General features: G+C 46.1%; 1 protein-coding gene across 1 annotated transcript in view; it reads right to left on the reverse strand.

Annotated features, from left to right (window-relative positions):
- Nucleotides 1-200: 200 nt before the first annotated feature.
- The window catches only part of LOC121276075 (collagen alpha-6(VI) chain-like), a 120,993-nt gene continuing 106,610 nt past the window's right edge, over nucleotides 201-14,583 (reverse strand). The window contains exons 40-43 of the mRNA XM_041184015.1: nucleotides 13,403-13,502; nucleotides 9,561-10,235; nucleotides 6,453-6,596; nucleotides 201-373 (exon numbers count right to left, since the gene is read on the reverse strand). Of these exons, the coding sequence (XP_041039949.1) occupies nucleotides 201-373; nucleotides 6,453-6,596; nucleotides 9,561-10,235; nucleotides 13,403-13,502 (1,092 nt within the window). The remainder of the gene's footprint in view (nucleotides 374-6,452; nucleotides 6,597-9,560; nucleotides 10,236-13,402; nucleotides 13,503-14,583) is intronic.

A 14,583-nucleotide genomic window follows, 5' to 3' on the forward strand; every position in this document is an offset into this window, starting at 1 on the left:
ACTTCTCTGTTAGCCAAACCTCTATCAAAGTCCAAGTTATAAATGAGACACTTGCAGAGTCCAGATTTGAGATCCTGCTGGCTCAGCTACACACTGACCAGGTCCACAGAGGCCTTGCACTTATTCGTTCTGATACAGTCATCTCTCAAATGTCCATTTTAAAACCTAATACATGTTGTATGTTAGCACTGTGGCATTCTCTAGCGTGATTTCAGGCATGAGGCTTCACATTCCTCCTGGGTATCAAACCGATTCTTGTTTCCTCTGCATCCGCTGTACCAGAACCGGGTGCAGCCCTGCTGAACTTGGTCAAAGTACCATTTCACAACATAATTCTGACAGGTCCCTCCATCCTGATTAAGCAAGCACACATCTGGAAGGGAACAAGGAAACAAATTAAAGGAGTTTGTTACGTCAGAGTGAGTTACCAAATTCATAATGGCTTGGATTTTGCGATCAACTTACACTAAACCACAGATATTCTGTGGGCGTTTGTAATGTAATATATAACTGGACTTTGATAGAGGTTTGGCTCCCCTTGAACAGAGAAGTTAGCCAGGAAACCAACCACAATTAGAAATCAAAAGCTGATTTCTATAAGGGATCTGGGACCTATGTGAGCCTGACTGAAGAATTCTTAATAAGTCACTTACAACCTAAACTAGGAAGTGCGAGTTAGAATATTTAATTCAAGGTCAAATCATGAACAAAAAGTGAAATAAAGGGGAGATAAAAATGGGATTAAAAGAGATAAATGAAAATGAAAGATAAATAAAAACAAGAAGTTAAAAAGTATTTACAATTTTTTAACTCCTCCGGTAGTATTTGGAGAGATGGTGACACAGTGCTAGCATCACTATACTAGCAATCCAGAGGCCCAGGCTAATGTTCTGAGTACAAGGGTTCAAATCCCCCATGGCAGCTGATGGAATTTAAATTCATAATAAATCTGGAATTGAAAAGCTAGTCTCAGTAATGATAACCATGAAATCATCATTGATTGTCATAAAAACCCAACTGGTTCACTAATACCCTTAAGGGAAGGAAATCTGCCTTCCTTACTTGATCTGGCCTACATGTGACTCCAGAACCACAGCAATATGATTGATTATTAACTGCCCTGTGAAATGGTGTGCAAACCACTCAGTTCAAGGGCAATTAGGGATGGGCAAAAAATACAGGTCCTGCCTACATCCCATGAAAGGATAAAGGAAAAAATAAATAAAATCTGAAGGAATTAGGCTTCACATTTGGAAAAGTTTGTTTTCAGTGCCTGAGAGGTTTATTTCGCAGCATTATGAGGTACCATGCTAGTAAAAATCTACTTACACTAGAATGGACAAGCTTTAACCTATGCTAGTGAGTTTAGTGGCCATCTAGTGGGCTAGCACACGCATTCTATGGGGAGGACTTCCCCATGTTAGGCGGGCCATGCAGGAGCGGGCATGGGTGGAGACCCAATCACCACCCGCAATCGGGTTGGCGCTGCCATTTTACATGGATGGGCCAATTAAGGCCCGCCCAAAGTATTTCTCGGCTCCCGAGGATAACGGGAGTGGGCGGGTGGCAGCGGGCATGCACAGACTGCTAAGTCCAATGGCAACCCGGCAGCCTGTTTAAGTGAAGGCCTGACAGCCTGTGCAAGGCTGCTCACAATGGCCAGGAGAAGAGCACAGCAGAGGGCTACCGTGCATCACGCAAGTCCGGAGGGTAGGCCAGCGGGGCCGGCCAGGCCAGAGGGTAGGGCAGCGGGGCAGTGTGCCCCTCGTTTCTCTGACAAGTGCCTAGCTGCCCACCTGGAGGAGATGGCAGTGCAGCTGGAGGTCCTGATTCCAAGCGATGGGAAGCAGAGGCCTCCCCACCTGACCAAACGTGCAAGGGAGGAGGTGGCCGAGAGCATGAGCTCCCATGATGTGGTGCGGCGCATATGGGTCCCGTGCCGCAAAAGGTTCAATGACCTCTTATGCTTGGGAAGGGTGAGTACCATGTTGGCTTGGGTAGCTTAATGCAGCCGTCATTTTTCCCCTCAGCCACCCGCCCAAACCCTCCACCCCACAACTCTGAGTACAGCAACGTGGATCCCTCGCTGGGTGTGCCAGCAGATATTGCCTATGCCTAGTTCACCCTGAGAGGGTGGAACTAGGATGGGTTCTACACCCGCAGCATGTGTGACACTGACACCCAGAGTATAGAATAGGGGTGAAAGTCAAGGATCTGCACCTAGGCATAATGCGGTGAAGCTGGGGTGCCACGGGGATGTATGTTTGGCCAGCACTCAGGTCACCATGTATGTCCTAAAAGCCAAGGCACTGCTGAATGCTCAGTGATTGAAGTTAGCAACATGGGTTGACCATTGATTATGGAAGGATGAGCGCATAATGATCCAGGGGACCAGCAGGCAAATTGACATTGTCTGCACTTTAACTAATCAAATGTCCTTGTTCTTCCTTTCAGCATCACTGGAGCAGAGGAAATCCACTCACCGGCATCACACCATCTCAGCCAGGCAGGCACCAGTGCAGATACTAGCACCTCGGTGGGAATTAGATCTTTGGCTAGTGTCCTGGGGCATGGTAGTGAGAGCACTTCACACTCGCTTGAGGTGCGGGCAGAGACAGAGAGTGCCCAGGGTGCCGGCAGTCGGAGGACTGCTGGGGGCCAGGTACATGCTCGGTTGGTGGCCGGCGATGTGCCTCTGGAGTCGCCTGTGAGGCAACAAATAGTGGAAGTGCAGCAAGGTGTGCGGGAGGATCTGGCAGAGATACATGAGGCATGATGCCCATGCTTGAGGAATCCACGTGGAGCATCACCGAGCGCCATGCTTTCTCCATGGAGACAGTGGTGACTCTCGTAGAGAGGCTCCTCCAGGAGAACAATCAGGGCCTCCTGGTGTTGAACTCGGACCTGCAAGCCCTCACAGTGACATTGATCTCAGCTGGTCAATGCCTGTGTGGGAGATGGTTTGGGCAGCAAGTATCCCAGCTCGGTGCCCATCCATCTGCAGTGAGCAAGGAAGTCCGAAGCAACCTCACGTCGTCGCAGCAGCTGCCTATCATCCCCGCGGGCTCCTCTCAGGGCGCTCAGAATGAGGGCAGCAGCTCCTCCGCCCCTCTGCCAGTGACTGTGCCATCCAATGAGGCTGCGACGACTGGGGAGATGCCAGCTGTGGAACTGGCCGCTCCCTCCCAAGTATGGCCATTAAAGGCTCCACAGGCCAGAGGACAGCCGCCAAGGGCATTGAAGCCAACAGGACAGCACAGTGAGCAGGCTGTCTCAGATGCCAGTGCCAGCGAGGGGACAGCCCCTAGACGTAGCAACCATAAGCGTAAATTTAAGGCAGCTTAGGCACACCACAGATTTCTCACTGGTGCTTTTATATTGGCCCATAGCCCTTATTGATGACTTGGTGTGATGTCCAACATTTTTTTTTGGTTTATGAAGTTACATTTGTTTTCTCAATGAATTTTGATATGTTGCCATGCCTCAGGGTGATTCCTTACTACTGCAAGTGGACAGGAAGCCATGATGTTATGAGTGAGTTGTTTGACATTGAGCTTTATTGACAAGGGCCTTAGTTAATGTTACTATCCAGGCAGATTTAGCACTTAGGTATCGAGTATGGAGTCCGCAGCCCTGGCATGTGTTGAAGGTTCATCTGTGTTGGGTTAGCTGAAGATTCTTTGGATTAAAGCCTCCTGGGTGTCCCTGCCTCCCTGGAGTATGCCCGGGTCAGCATCTACCCCCTCAGCGCTCTCTTGTACATGTTCATCCTCGGACTCACTGCTGGACTCATCGTGGGCATCCGGAGCAACTGCGTCTATGTCTTCCTCATCCACTGCCCCTTTCCAGCGCCAGATTGTGGAGTGCACAGCATGCAACCACAATCAGCAACACACGATCTGGGTGGTATTGGAGTGCACCCCCTGAGTGGTCCAGGCATCGGAAGCGCATCTTGAGAAGACCAATGGTTCTCTCCATCTCAGCCCTTGTGGAGGCATGGCTCCTATTGTATTGCTGCTCAGTCTCTGTTCTTGGATGGTGGAGAGGCGTCATGAGCCACCTTTTGAGGGGATAGCCCTTGTCACCCAGCAGCCATCCATCCAGCCAGGCTGAAGCACTGAAAAGCCTCGGCACCTGGGAGTGTCTGAGGATGTAAACGTCATAGGAGCTGCCTGGGTACCTTGCACAAACTTACACGTTCAAGGAGTGGAATCTCTTCCTGTTGTCCGGGCTGACCTGCTGGCACTTTGATGGCCACATGTGTGCAGTTGACTGCACCCTGGAAGCGGGGGAACCCAGAAATCACTGCGAAGCCTTTGGCTCGCTCTGTCTAGCTGGCCTTGTCCCAGTGGTAGTGAATGAAAGTCAATGCATGCCTGAACAGAGTGTCTGTCACCTGCTTGACATAATTGCAGACAGCTGATTGGGAGACACCGCAAAGATCACCCACTGACCTCTGGAAAGAGCCAGAGGCATAGAAGTTGAGGGCATCTCTGACCTTTAGAGCCACTGGCATGGGGTGCCCACCCATACAGTTAGTGGAGATCTCAGGCCTTATCATCTGACAGATATAGTTGACTGTCTCCCTTGAGAGACGGAGCCTCCTTCGCACTGCACCCCAGACATATTGAGGTAGCTGCTTTGCCGCCTGTATACCCTGGCAGCAGGATAGTGGCATATTCTGCGGACCCTTCCACCTTGGACTGCCTGTTGGCCCTGCGACCATTTTGCCTGCGCCTGTCCTCCCAAAGGTGGCTCCCCTGGAGGCTGAATATGGACAGCTGGCCTCCTCCCCCTCCTGGCCCTCCCTTCCTCCTCAGAGGAACTGCCTCCAGTGGAGATCACAACTCCCATTCCCAGGCTAAGGGAAGGCTTCCTGCAAACTGCAGGCCCCAAAAATAATCTTTATTGTAGAGTCCTGAGCTGAAGGCTGTTACTCCTGCCCAACCGGTATGAGTTTTGAAGTATCCCTGCTCACGCAGGCAAGTATCTGTAACTTTCACACTTAAATACCTGAAAGATAACATTCACGACCTCACTCAACCCTCTTATCATGCCCATGGATGAGGTTTATACAAATATCTCCTACCCGCCTGCCCGTGTTACATCCTGAAGATCGCACGGGCCCCGAAAAGTTGCAGTCAATTGTTGTCTTAGAGGGCTTTAACTGGGTGATTAATTATTGACGGGCGCGCATCGGAGAACATCGTGCGCCTGTCCATCTAAATATCCAATGTCGAGCAGAGACGTTGGGACGCTCGCCCGACATCACCGTGCATCATTTTATGTGTTGGGGTACAGGTGCCCACCCCCGCAAACGAACGGGAAAATTCTGGCCTATGTGTTTTAATGCTGAATACCAGTGTGGTGAAACTTCTGGAAAAGCAAGACAAGTTGGACAGCAATTTAATGATTTTCACATTTAACTACATATGTGCAGTCACCATAAGTGGCCATTCAGTTTACCCTTTAATAATGATGAATGCCAATACCCTACACTGTTATTTTTATTGCCCATTAGCTTAACTGGCAATGAAGTCTAAGTCTTGGGAACAGTGGAAAACTACATGAAATTAGACAAAATCTCTTTTTGGTTTGGTTGAAGAAGGAAAGAACATGCATTTATAATGCACCTTTTAAGACCTCAGACTATCCCAAAGTTTTTTTCAGCTAACTTTTTCAAATGTAGTGACTATCATAATGTAGGAAAGTAGTCAAGTTGTGCACAGTGAGCTCCCACAAACAGCAGAGATACATAAACAGATCACCTGTTTTAAATGTTGGTTAAGGGATAAATATTGGCCAGGACACTGGGGGACAACACCCCTGCTCCTCTTCAAAATGGCGTTATGGGATCTTCTATTTCCACATGAAAGGGTAGAGAGAGCCTTAATTTAACATCTCATTCTAAAGACGACAGTGTAGCACTCCCTCAGCACTGTAGTGCCTATCTATATTTTGTTCTCAAGTCTCTGGAGTAGATCTTGAATGCATGCCCCCCTAACTCAATAACTGAAGTAAACAATTGTTTACAAATCAAGTCTGATTTTAGTCAGAACATTCACAAGGCACACGTTGGAGGAAACCCTGAAAAATAAAATTAATGACAGTATGATGGGAGTCACTAAGATCCTCTTTGTGAGGGAAGCTCCCCAATGCCTTGGACAACAACTGTTCCTGATAACATGAAGTCCTGTTGACACACTTGGGTCTGGCCAGCTTATCCCACTCATATGTATGTGCAATGTGTTTTCACCATCGCTGACCAGGCAACACTGATGGTGACACATGTCTTAAAGTGTTACTTTGCAGCAATTGGGACATTCATGAAAGTGAAGCTACAAGAATATCATGTTTCTAATATCATAATTGTGCACATACAAATCATGCACAGCAAATGCATTTAAACTGTTGTTAAAAAAAGCTGTACAGAAATGTCCCATTGAGGTTACCATCATTTGTAACTGTTATTCTCTCGGGTTTTGTTTCCTCTGTAAATTCCGCCTCTTCTTCAAATTCTTCCTCCTCTTCAAATTCTTCCTCCTCTTCAAATTCTTCCTCCTCTTCAATTTCTTTGGTTCCTCGTTCCTCTATAGCTGATCTGTGAAAAGCATATGTTAGAAACATCTGCATATAAGTCAATGAAATATATATTAAAAATATAATCAAGTGTGTTCAAAAAGGCGTTGACTTTGAAAACATACGCTGTTTCTTGAGATTGAGATGATTCAGCTAATGCAGTTCTCCGACATTCCCTCTGTAAAACTGGATATGGATATCTGTTGATTCTAACTGTAAAAGTAAATTGTTATTAAAACACTGTGTAACACACCGCACACTTTAAAGGTGTCAATAATTATTTTGGCATGCATCAATATAAGCAGTAATAATTTCATAAGCTCACTAAATTTCATACACTATTTTTTAATTTTCTAATGTCAGCGAGAGTTAAAAAAAGACTCCATGGAGTTTTAAAACATTCTTCCTGAGCACTTATATGTGATCTTTCAGGAAAATCTGCTTATACCTAAAAATAACAAGACTTTCAAAGTCACTCAAACCTGCAGTGCAGTAGCAGAAGGTGGATGTATTCCGCACGTTAGCCAACATGAGTGTAGTATAATTTACATCATCAGAAACTTGGACTGAATGTGATCAGTTCAGTATTGAAGATTAAGGAGTGATCTAATTGAGATATTTAAGACCATTAAAGGATTTGATAGGTTAGATAGTGAAAGAATATATTCTCAGATGGGGGAATCCAGAACAAAAAGGCATAACCTTAAAATTAGAGCTAGACTATTTAGAGGTGATATCAGGAAACACTTATTCACAAAAGGGAAGTGAAAATTTATAACTTTCCCACAAAAAGCTGCTAAGGCTAGAGGTCAATTGGGACGATTCCGCCCTATGGTGTGATTTGATTCAAACCTTTTAAAATATTCCGGGAACTAATAGGGTGGATAGAGAAAAACTATTTCTGAGGAGAAACTATGGCTGAGGAGTCTAAGACTAAGGGACACAGCCTAAAATTAAGAGCCAACCTTTCAGAATTGAAGCTAAGAAACACTTCTACACACGAAGAGTGGTAGAAGATTGAAACTTTCTTCTGCAAACAGCCATTTATGCTAGGCCAATTGTTAATAGTAAATTCGAGATTGACAGATTTTGGTAACCAAAGGCTAATATGGGCCAAAGGCATTTCTTTCTATTTATTAATTCAAGACTAGCATTTATTGCCCATCCCTGATTGCCCTTGAGAAGACAGTGGTGAGCCATCTTCCCATGCTGCCTTCTTGACCCACTGTAGTCCATGTGCTCCTACAGTGCTGTTAGAGAGGATTTTGACCCAGTGACAATGAAGGATCAGCGATATATTTCCAAGTCAGGATGGTGTGTGACTTGGAGGGGAACATGGAGGTGGAGATGTTCTCATGTGCCTGCTGCCCTTGTCCTTCCAGGTGGTAAAGTTGCAGGTTTAGAAGGCGCTGTCAAAGAAGCCTTGGCAAATTGCTGCAGTGCATCTTGTAGACGGTACACACTGCAGCCACGGTGTGCAATGGTGTCAAGGGTGGATACTGAAGGTGGAGGATGGAATGCTGATCAAGCAGGTTGCTTTATCCTGGATGGTATCAAGCTTCTTGAGTGTTTGGAGCTGTGCTCATCTAGGAGTTAGGTCACAGATAAGCATTCATCTTATTGAATGACAGAACAGGCTTGAGGAGCTATATTTCTATACCATAGCAGTCAGTATTTTACTATTAAATGATACGGGTGATCCAGTGGGTCCAGCCAAGGAAATCAGTTTGCAGCAAAACAGTAATGCTCATGTGACAAGTTAAATTAGATCCAGGCTACAATAAGGCCAATATTGATCATAGCTTCCAAGAGTGCTAGGTAAATTATCTGCTGCTCATATTCTGAGTATTTTTTCTGCTTCTCTGTTACTAGGTCAGGCTGGTCCTGAACATTTCCTTAACTTGACCAACTATTACTCTCCATAACTCCAATATATTTGGTTCTAATTGTCTTTTTAATGATGATCAGATTATCAAGAATTAAAATGATCATTTAGGGAAAGTAATGCTGTAAGTGAGCATTGAATTGAGTGAGACACCTGATACCTCTTCAAGATGTAACAATATTCTTCAGAAGAGAATGAAGTCACTGTGTCATAAAAATGTCCCTTTGAAAGAAGTTTGTAGAACCTTGCTACCCTTTTTAAAGGTTGGGGTTGACACTGGAAGATAATTTTGCTCCAGTTCGGTGTGTGTGTCCACACTTGGGCCTTTAAAATATAATGAATATTTTTATTGCCTACAGCTGCTGCAAGGGAAAGAGTAGAAAGACCACACAAGCACTATGAAATGGATCATTGCTGAAAGGAAGTAGTTGCACTTAGATGGCACCTTTCACAGCCTCAGGATGTCACAAAGCACATTATAGACAAGGCCTTTTAAGTGATCTACTGTTGTAATGCAGGAACCACCAATTTGCACACAGCAAGGTCCTACATATAGCAAAATTAAAGCAATCAGATAATCTGCTTTAGTAGTAATGGTTGAGTGATAAATAGCAGCAAGGACACCAGGGAAGAACTCTTTTACAAAAGAGTGCCATGGAATATTTTATGTCAACCTGGCAGGGCGGTTTAAAATCTTATCCAAAGGACAGCACCTCCGACTGCACAGCATTTCCTCTGCACTCCACTGGAGAGTCAGCCTAAGTTCTGTGCTCAAGTCTCTGGCTTGGGACTCAAACCTATTACTTTCTGACTTAGGACTGAGTGTACTACCAACTGAGCCAAGGTTGGCACAGGAAGTCATTAGAATGTTGGGTCTCCTCAGCCATCTTAAAAGATGCACTCTGCCATGGATTTAAAGGGCAAGGAAAGCTGAAACCTGCAATACCAGTAGATTGAAACCAGAAAATGTCAATCTTTATTTTTTTTTATCTAGCTCATGACTGAAAGCCAATATCTGGGGAATACTCTATATTAAGACCATACATGCTGTAATCCTTTTCATATATCATTTCCTTTTGAATCAAGCATAACTTACGTGTGAGGCTTTTCAGAAAGGCTCGTGCAAACTTCTGGGCATATGTCATTTCATGATCCAGCAGACGGCCCAAGTAAATCAAGTGTTGATCATAAGGAATGCTAACAAGCTCCTCCAGGTCTGTTCTGGCGGCATCCTTTCCGAGGAAGAGTGTAAAGATGGCAAAACCTTTACACTTAGCTTGTAATGACACAGCCTTTAACTTCTCCATGTCATAGTCACTGGTTTCTCCTGCAAGTATTAAAAAGATGACCTTATGGCGTCGTGGATTCGGAGCACTTAAGAAAACATTATTCAAGGTCCACTCGATAGCATGGCCAGCCCAAGAAGAACCTTCTAACTTCTTGAACGAGTCCTCGATGTATCTCTTCATCATGGTTTTGCTGCCATAGCTCAAGAACCCAAACTCCAGGTTGACTGGCTTCTGGACAGATCTGGGTAGGTAACCTGGTGGTGAATGTTGCACCAGGGCTACCCTAGCACGATTGTCAAAGGTCCTTGGGCTTCTTGAGATTACAAACACGTCAAGCATTGAGCTGAGGAAATCCTTTACTCTTTCAAAGTCTGCCATTCTCAGGTTGCGTGAGCCATCAACAATAAAAGCAATGTCCATGTTAATTGGGATTGGAGGTGGGGAGATGGTTTGTTGACACTGGACGTTTGGTTCACACATATCTGTGAAGGAACATTAAAGCCTGAAGTTGAAATCCTGTGATTGTAAACTACTGTTTTCAAGAAATCCATTGTCCAACATGCATCTTTGATTTCATGTCTAATTATAACAATTTTGCCTTTGTTTCATTTTAACTATGCAGAACAACGTTACATGTTGGGCCAGAACTTTTTGCTGAGCAGGTGCACACACACCTGACCCGCTCGAGCGTAAAATGATGCGCGATGACATCGGGCGCGCGTCCCGACGTCATTGCACACTCGTGTGATATTTCGGTCAGCGGGCACGCGTGGGTGTTGGCAGTGTGCCTGCCGACAATTAAAAGGCCTTTTAAGGCCATTAATAATCCAACTGATTTAAATTTTTGCTGCCTATCCAACCTTACAGTTGGCAGGCAGGCGAAAAGCCCAAAAACAAAAAAACTGCGGATGCTGGAAATCCAAAACAAAAACAGAATTACCTGCAAAAACTCAGCAGGTCTGGCAGCATCGACGGAGAAGAAAAGAATTGACTTTTCGAGTCCTCATGACCCTTCGACAGAACTTGAGTGAGTCCAAGAAAGGAGTGAAATATAAGCTGGTTTAAGGTGTGTGTGGTGGTGGGGGGGTGGGGGTTGGGTGGGGGGAGAGAGAGAGAAGTGGAGGGGGTTGGTGTGGTTGTAGGGACAAACAAGCAGTGATAGAAGCAGATCATCAAAAGATGTCACAAACAACAGAACAAAAGAACACATAGGTGTTAAAGTTGGTGATATTATCTAAACGAATGTGCTAATTAAGAATGGATGGTAGGGCACTCAAGGTATAGCTCTAGTGGGGGTGGGGGGAGCATAAAAGATTTAAAATTATTTAAAAATAATGGAAATAGGTGGGAAAAGAAAAATCTATATAATTTATTGGAAAAAACAAAAGGAAGGGGGAAACAGAAAGGGGGTGGGGATGGAGGAGGGAGCTCAAGACCTAAAGTTGTTGAATTCAATATTCAGTCTGGAAGGCTGTAAAGTGCCTAGTCGGAAGATGAGGTGTTGTTCCTCCAGTTTGCGTTGGGCTTCACTGGAACAATGCAGCAAGCCAAGGACAGACATGTGGGCAAGGGAGCAGAGTGGAGTGTTAAAATGGCAAGCGACAGGGAGGTTTGGGTCATTCTTGCGGACAGACCACAGGTGTTCTGCAAAGCGGTCGCCCAGTTTACGTTTGGTCTTTCCAATGTAGAGGAGACCACATTGGGAGCAACGAATGCAGTAGACTAAGTTGGGGGAAATGCAAGTGAAATGCTGCTTCACTTGAAAGGAGTGTTTGGGCCCTTGGACGGTGAGGAGAGAGGAAGTGAAGGGGCAGGTGTTGCATCTTTTGCGTGGGCATGGGGTGGTGCCATAGGAGGGGGTTGAGGAGTAGGGGGTGATGGAGGAGTGGACCAGAGTGTCCCAGAGGGAACGATCCCTACGGAATGCCGATAAGGGGGGTGAAGGGAAGATGTGTTTGGTGGTGGCATCACTCTGGAGTTGGCGGAAATGGCGGAGGATGATCCTTTGAATGAGGAGGCTGGTGGGGTGATAAGTGAGGACAAGGGAGACCCTATCATGTTTCTGGGAGGGAGGAGAAGGCATGCAGATGCCCTCTCCTCCCTCCCAGAAACATGATAGGGTCTCCCTTGTCCTCACTTATCACCCCACCAGCCTCCTCATTCAAAGGATCATCCTCCACCATTTCTGCCAATCCCAGCATGATGCCACCACCAAACACATCTTCCCTTCACCCCCCTTATCGGCATTCCGTAGGGATCGTTCCCTCCGGGACACCCTGGTCCACTCCTCCATCACCCCCTACTCCTCAACCCCCTCCTATGGCACCACCCCATGCCCACGCAAAAGATGCAACACCTGTCCCTTCACTTCCTCTCTCCTCACCGTCCAAGGGCCCAAACACTCCTTTCAAGTGAAGCAGCATTTCACTTGCATTTCCCCCAACTTAGTCTACTGCATTCGCTGCTCCCAATGTGGTCTCCTCTACATTGGAAGGACCAAACGTAAACTGGGCGACCGCTTTGCAGAACACCTGTGGTCTGTCCGCAAGAATGACCCAAACCTCCCTGTCGCTTGCCATTTTAACACTCCACTCTGCTCCCTTGCCCACATGTCTGTCCTTGGCTTGCTGCATTGTTCCAGTGAAGCCCAACGCAAACTGGAGGAACAACACCTCATCTTCCGACTAGGCACTTTACAGCCTTCTGGACTGAATATTGAATTCAACAACTTTAGGTCTTAAGCTCCCTCCTCCATCCCCACCCCCTTTCTGTTTCCCCCTTCCTTTTGTTTTGTCCAATAAATTATATAGATTTTTCTTTTCCCACCTATTTCCATTATTTTTAAATATTTTTAAATCTTTTATGCTCCCCCCACCCCCACTAGAGCTATACCTTGAGTGCCCTACCATCCATTCTTAATTAGCACATTCTTTTAGATAATATCACCAACTTTAACACCTATGAGTTCTTTTGTTCTGTTGTTTGTGACATCTTTTGATGATCTGCTTCTATCACTGCTTGTTTGTCCCTACAACCACACCAACCCCCTCCACTTCTCTCTCTCTCTCCCCCCACCCAACCCCTCCCCGCCCCCCGCCGCCCCCAACCACACACACCTTAAACCAGCTTATATTTCACCCCTTTCTTGGACTCAATCAAGTTCTGTCGAAGGGTCATGAGGACTCGAAACGTCAACTCTTTTCTTCTCCGCCGATGCTGCCAGATCTGCTGAGTTTTTGCAGGTAATTCTGTTTTTGTTTAGGCAAAGAGGCCAGGTGGCTTTTGCTTTTGTTACAAAACCTCATCCATGGGCAGGTGAGGATTCGACCTGTCATTAAAATTTCTTTTTAAAAACTTCATCCTAATTTCGAACACCCGCGCACTCGCGAGAAGCTTATGCTCGCCCTCCTCCTCCCCCGGCACACAGGCAGCACTGAGCGCTGCAGCACACGATTCACGTTGGGCAGGCCTTAATCGGCCCTTCGACATGAAATCGAGGTCTGGCCCCGATCACGGGCAGCGGTTGGCTTCCCAACCGCCCCTGACCGCCCCCATTGAGCCTGCCCGACAAGGACAAAGTTCTGCCCAACAAGTACATTTTGTTACATTCTAATTTACAGAATTAAGTGAATACAATTAAAACTCATACCGAAACAGAAAGTACATAATCGGACTTTGCGTAACTGCTCCTGTGCTTCTTGCTGCTGTTTTGACAACACGACTACTTGAAACATTCTTGTATCATCGACCTTTTTCAGGGAAAAAGGAACAAAGTTCAAATTTCAGGCACCAAGGTTTGTTAATAGGTTTTAAAATCCAGAGAACATTGGTAGAGAGATTACTTCCTCATTGTCAAGCTAGCTAGGTCAGAGACTACTGCTGACCATTCGATAGATCAAATAACCAAACGGACCAAGAAAGGAAAAAGGGAAACATGTGGACACAAATATTCACCGTCGTGGCAAAAATAGTGGAACTGCCTGAAAATCTTAAGTTGGAGAGGTAGGGTACCCCAGTGAAATTTGCCTTGAGATTTTATTCACAGCCCCAGAAGTAGAATAAAACAAATTCCAACTGACCACCCAAGGAAGTCTCACAAGGCAATTATTTTTGCCCCTGCTGACTTGAGCACCAAGACAAATGTGCTGGAAAAAGGCACAAAGCATTTTATGTGAAGGCTCATGGTAGATGGGCAGGGCACCTTCACACATGGAGGCCATAGAAGCCAGTCACCATGAGCAGTCGGACGCCAGGGGGAGGCTAGAAGGTCAGAAAGGAGAGGCTGCTGTCTGTGCAGCAGGTAGGAGGAGCAAGAGGAGAGGCAGGACAACAGGTACTACCCTGTGGGGAAGGTGTACAGACCTGGGACATCCGACCTCAACATGACGGAGATCCAGTGTCAAATGTTACTGAGGCTAAGCCATGAGGCGGTGACAGACATATGTCACATGGTCCAGCAGCAACTGGAGCCACAATCCACTGACCCCCATGCCCTGCCAGTGCCTGTGAAGGTAACCATCGTTCTCCACTTCTGTGTCTCAGGATCTTTCCAGGGATCATAAGGAGACCTGTCTGGTATATCTCAGTCAGCGGCACACAGCTGTACTAAGGCTGTAACTAATGCCCTATTTGCTGTTGTGGGAATCACATTAATTTCCCTGTAGATTTGGTTTCTCCGACACAGAGAGCCACAGCCTTTATCCAATTAGCAGGCTGTCTTCAGGTGCAAGGAGTTATTGGTTGCATCCATGTTGCCATAAAGGCACCAACTTAACATGCGAACACCTTTGTCAACTGGACGTCTTTCCACTCAATCAACATACAGGTGGT

The sequence above is a fragment of the Carcharodon carcharias genome, chromosome 3 (assembly GCF_017639515.1).
Source record: "Carcharodon carcharias isolate sCarCar2 chromosome 3, sCarCar2.pri, whole genome shotgun sequence".
NCBI classification, from domain to species: domain Eukaryota; kingdom Metazoa; phylum Chordata; class Chondrichthyes; order Lamniformes; family Lamnidae; genus Carcharodon; species Carcharodon carcharias.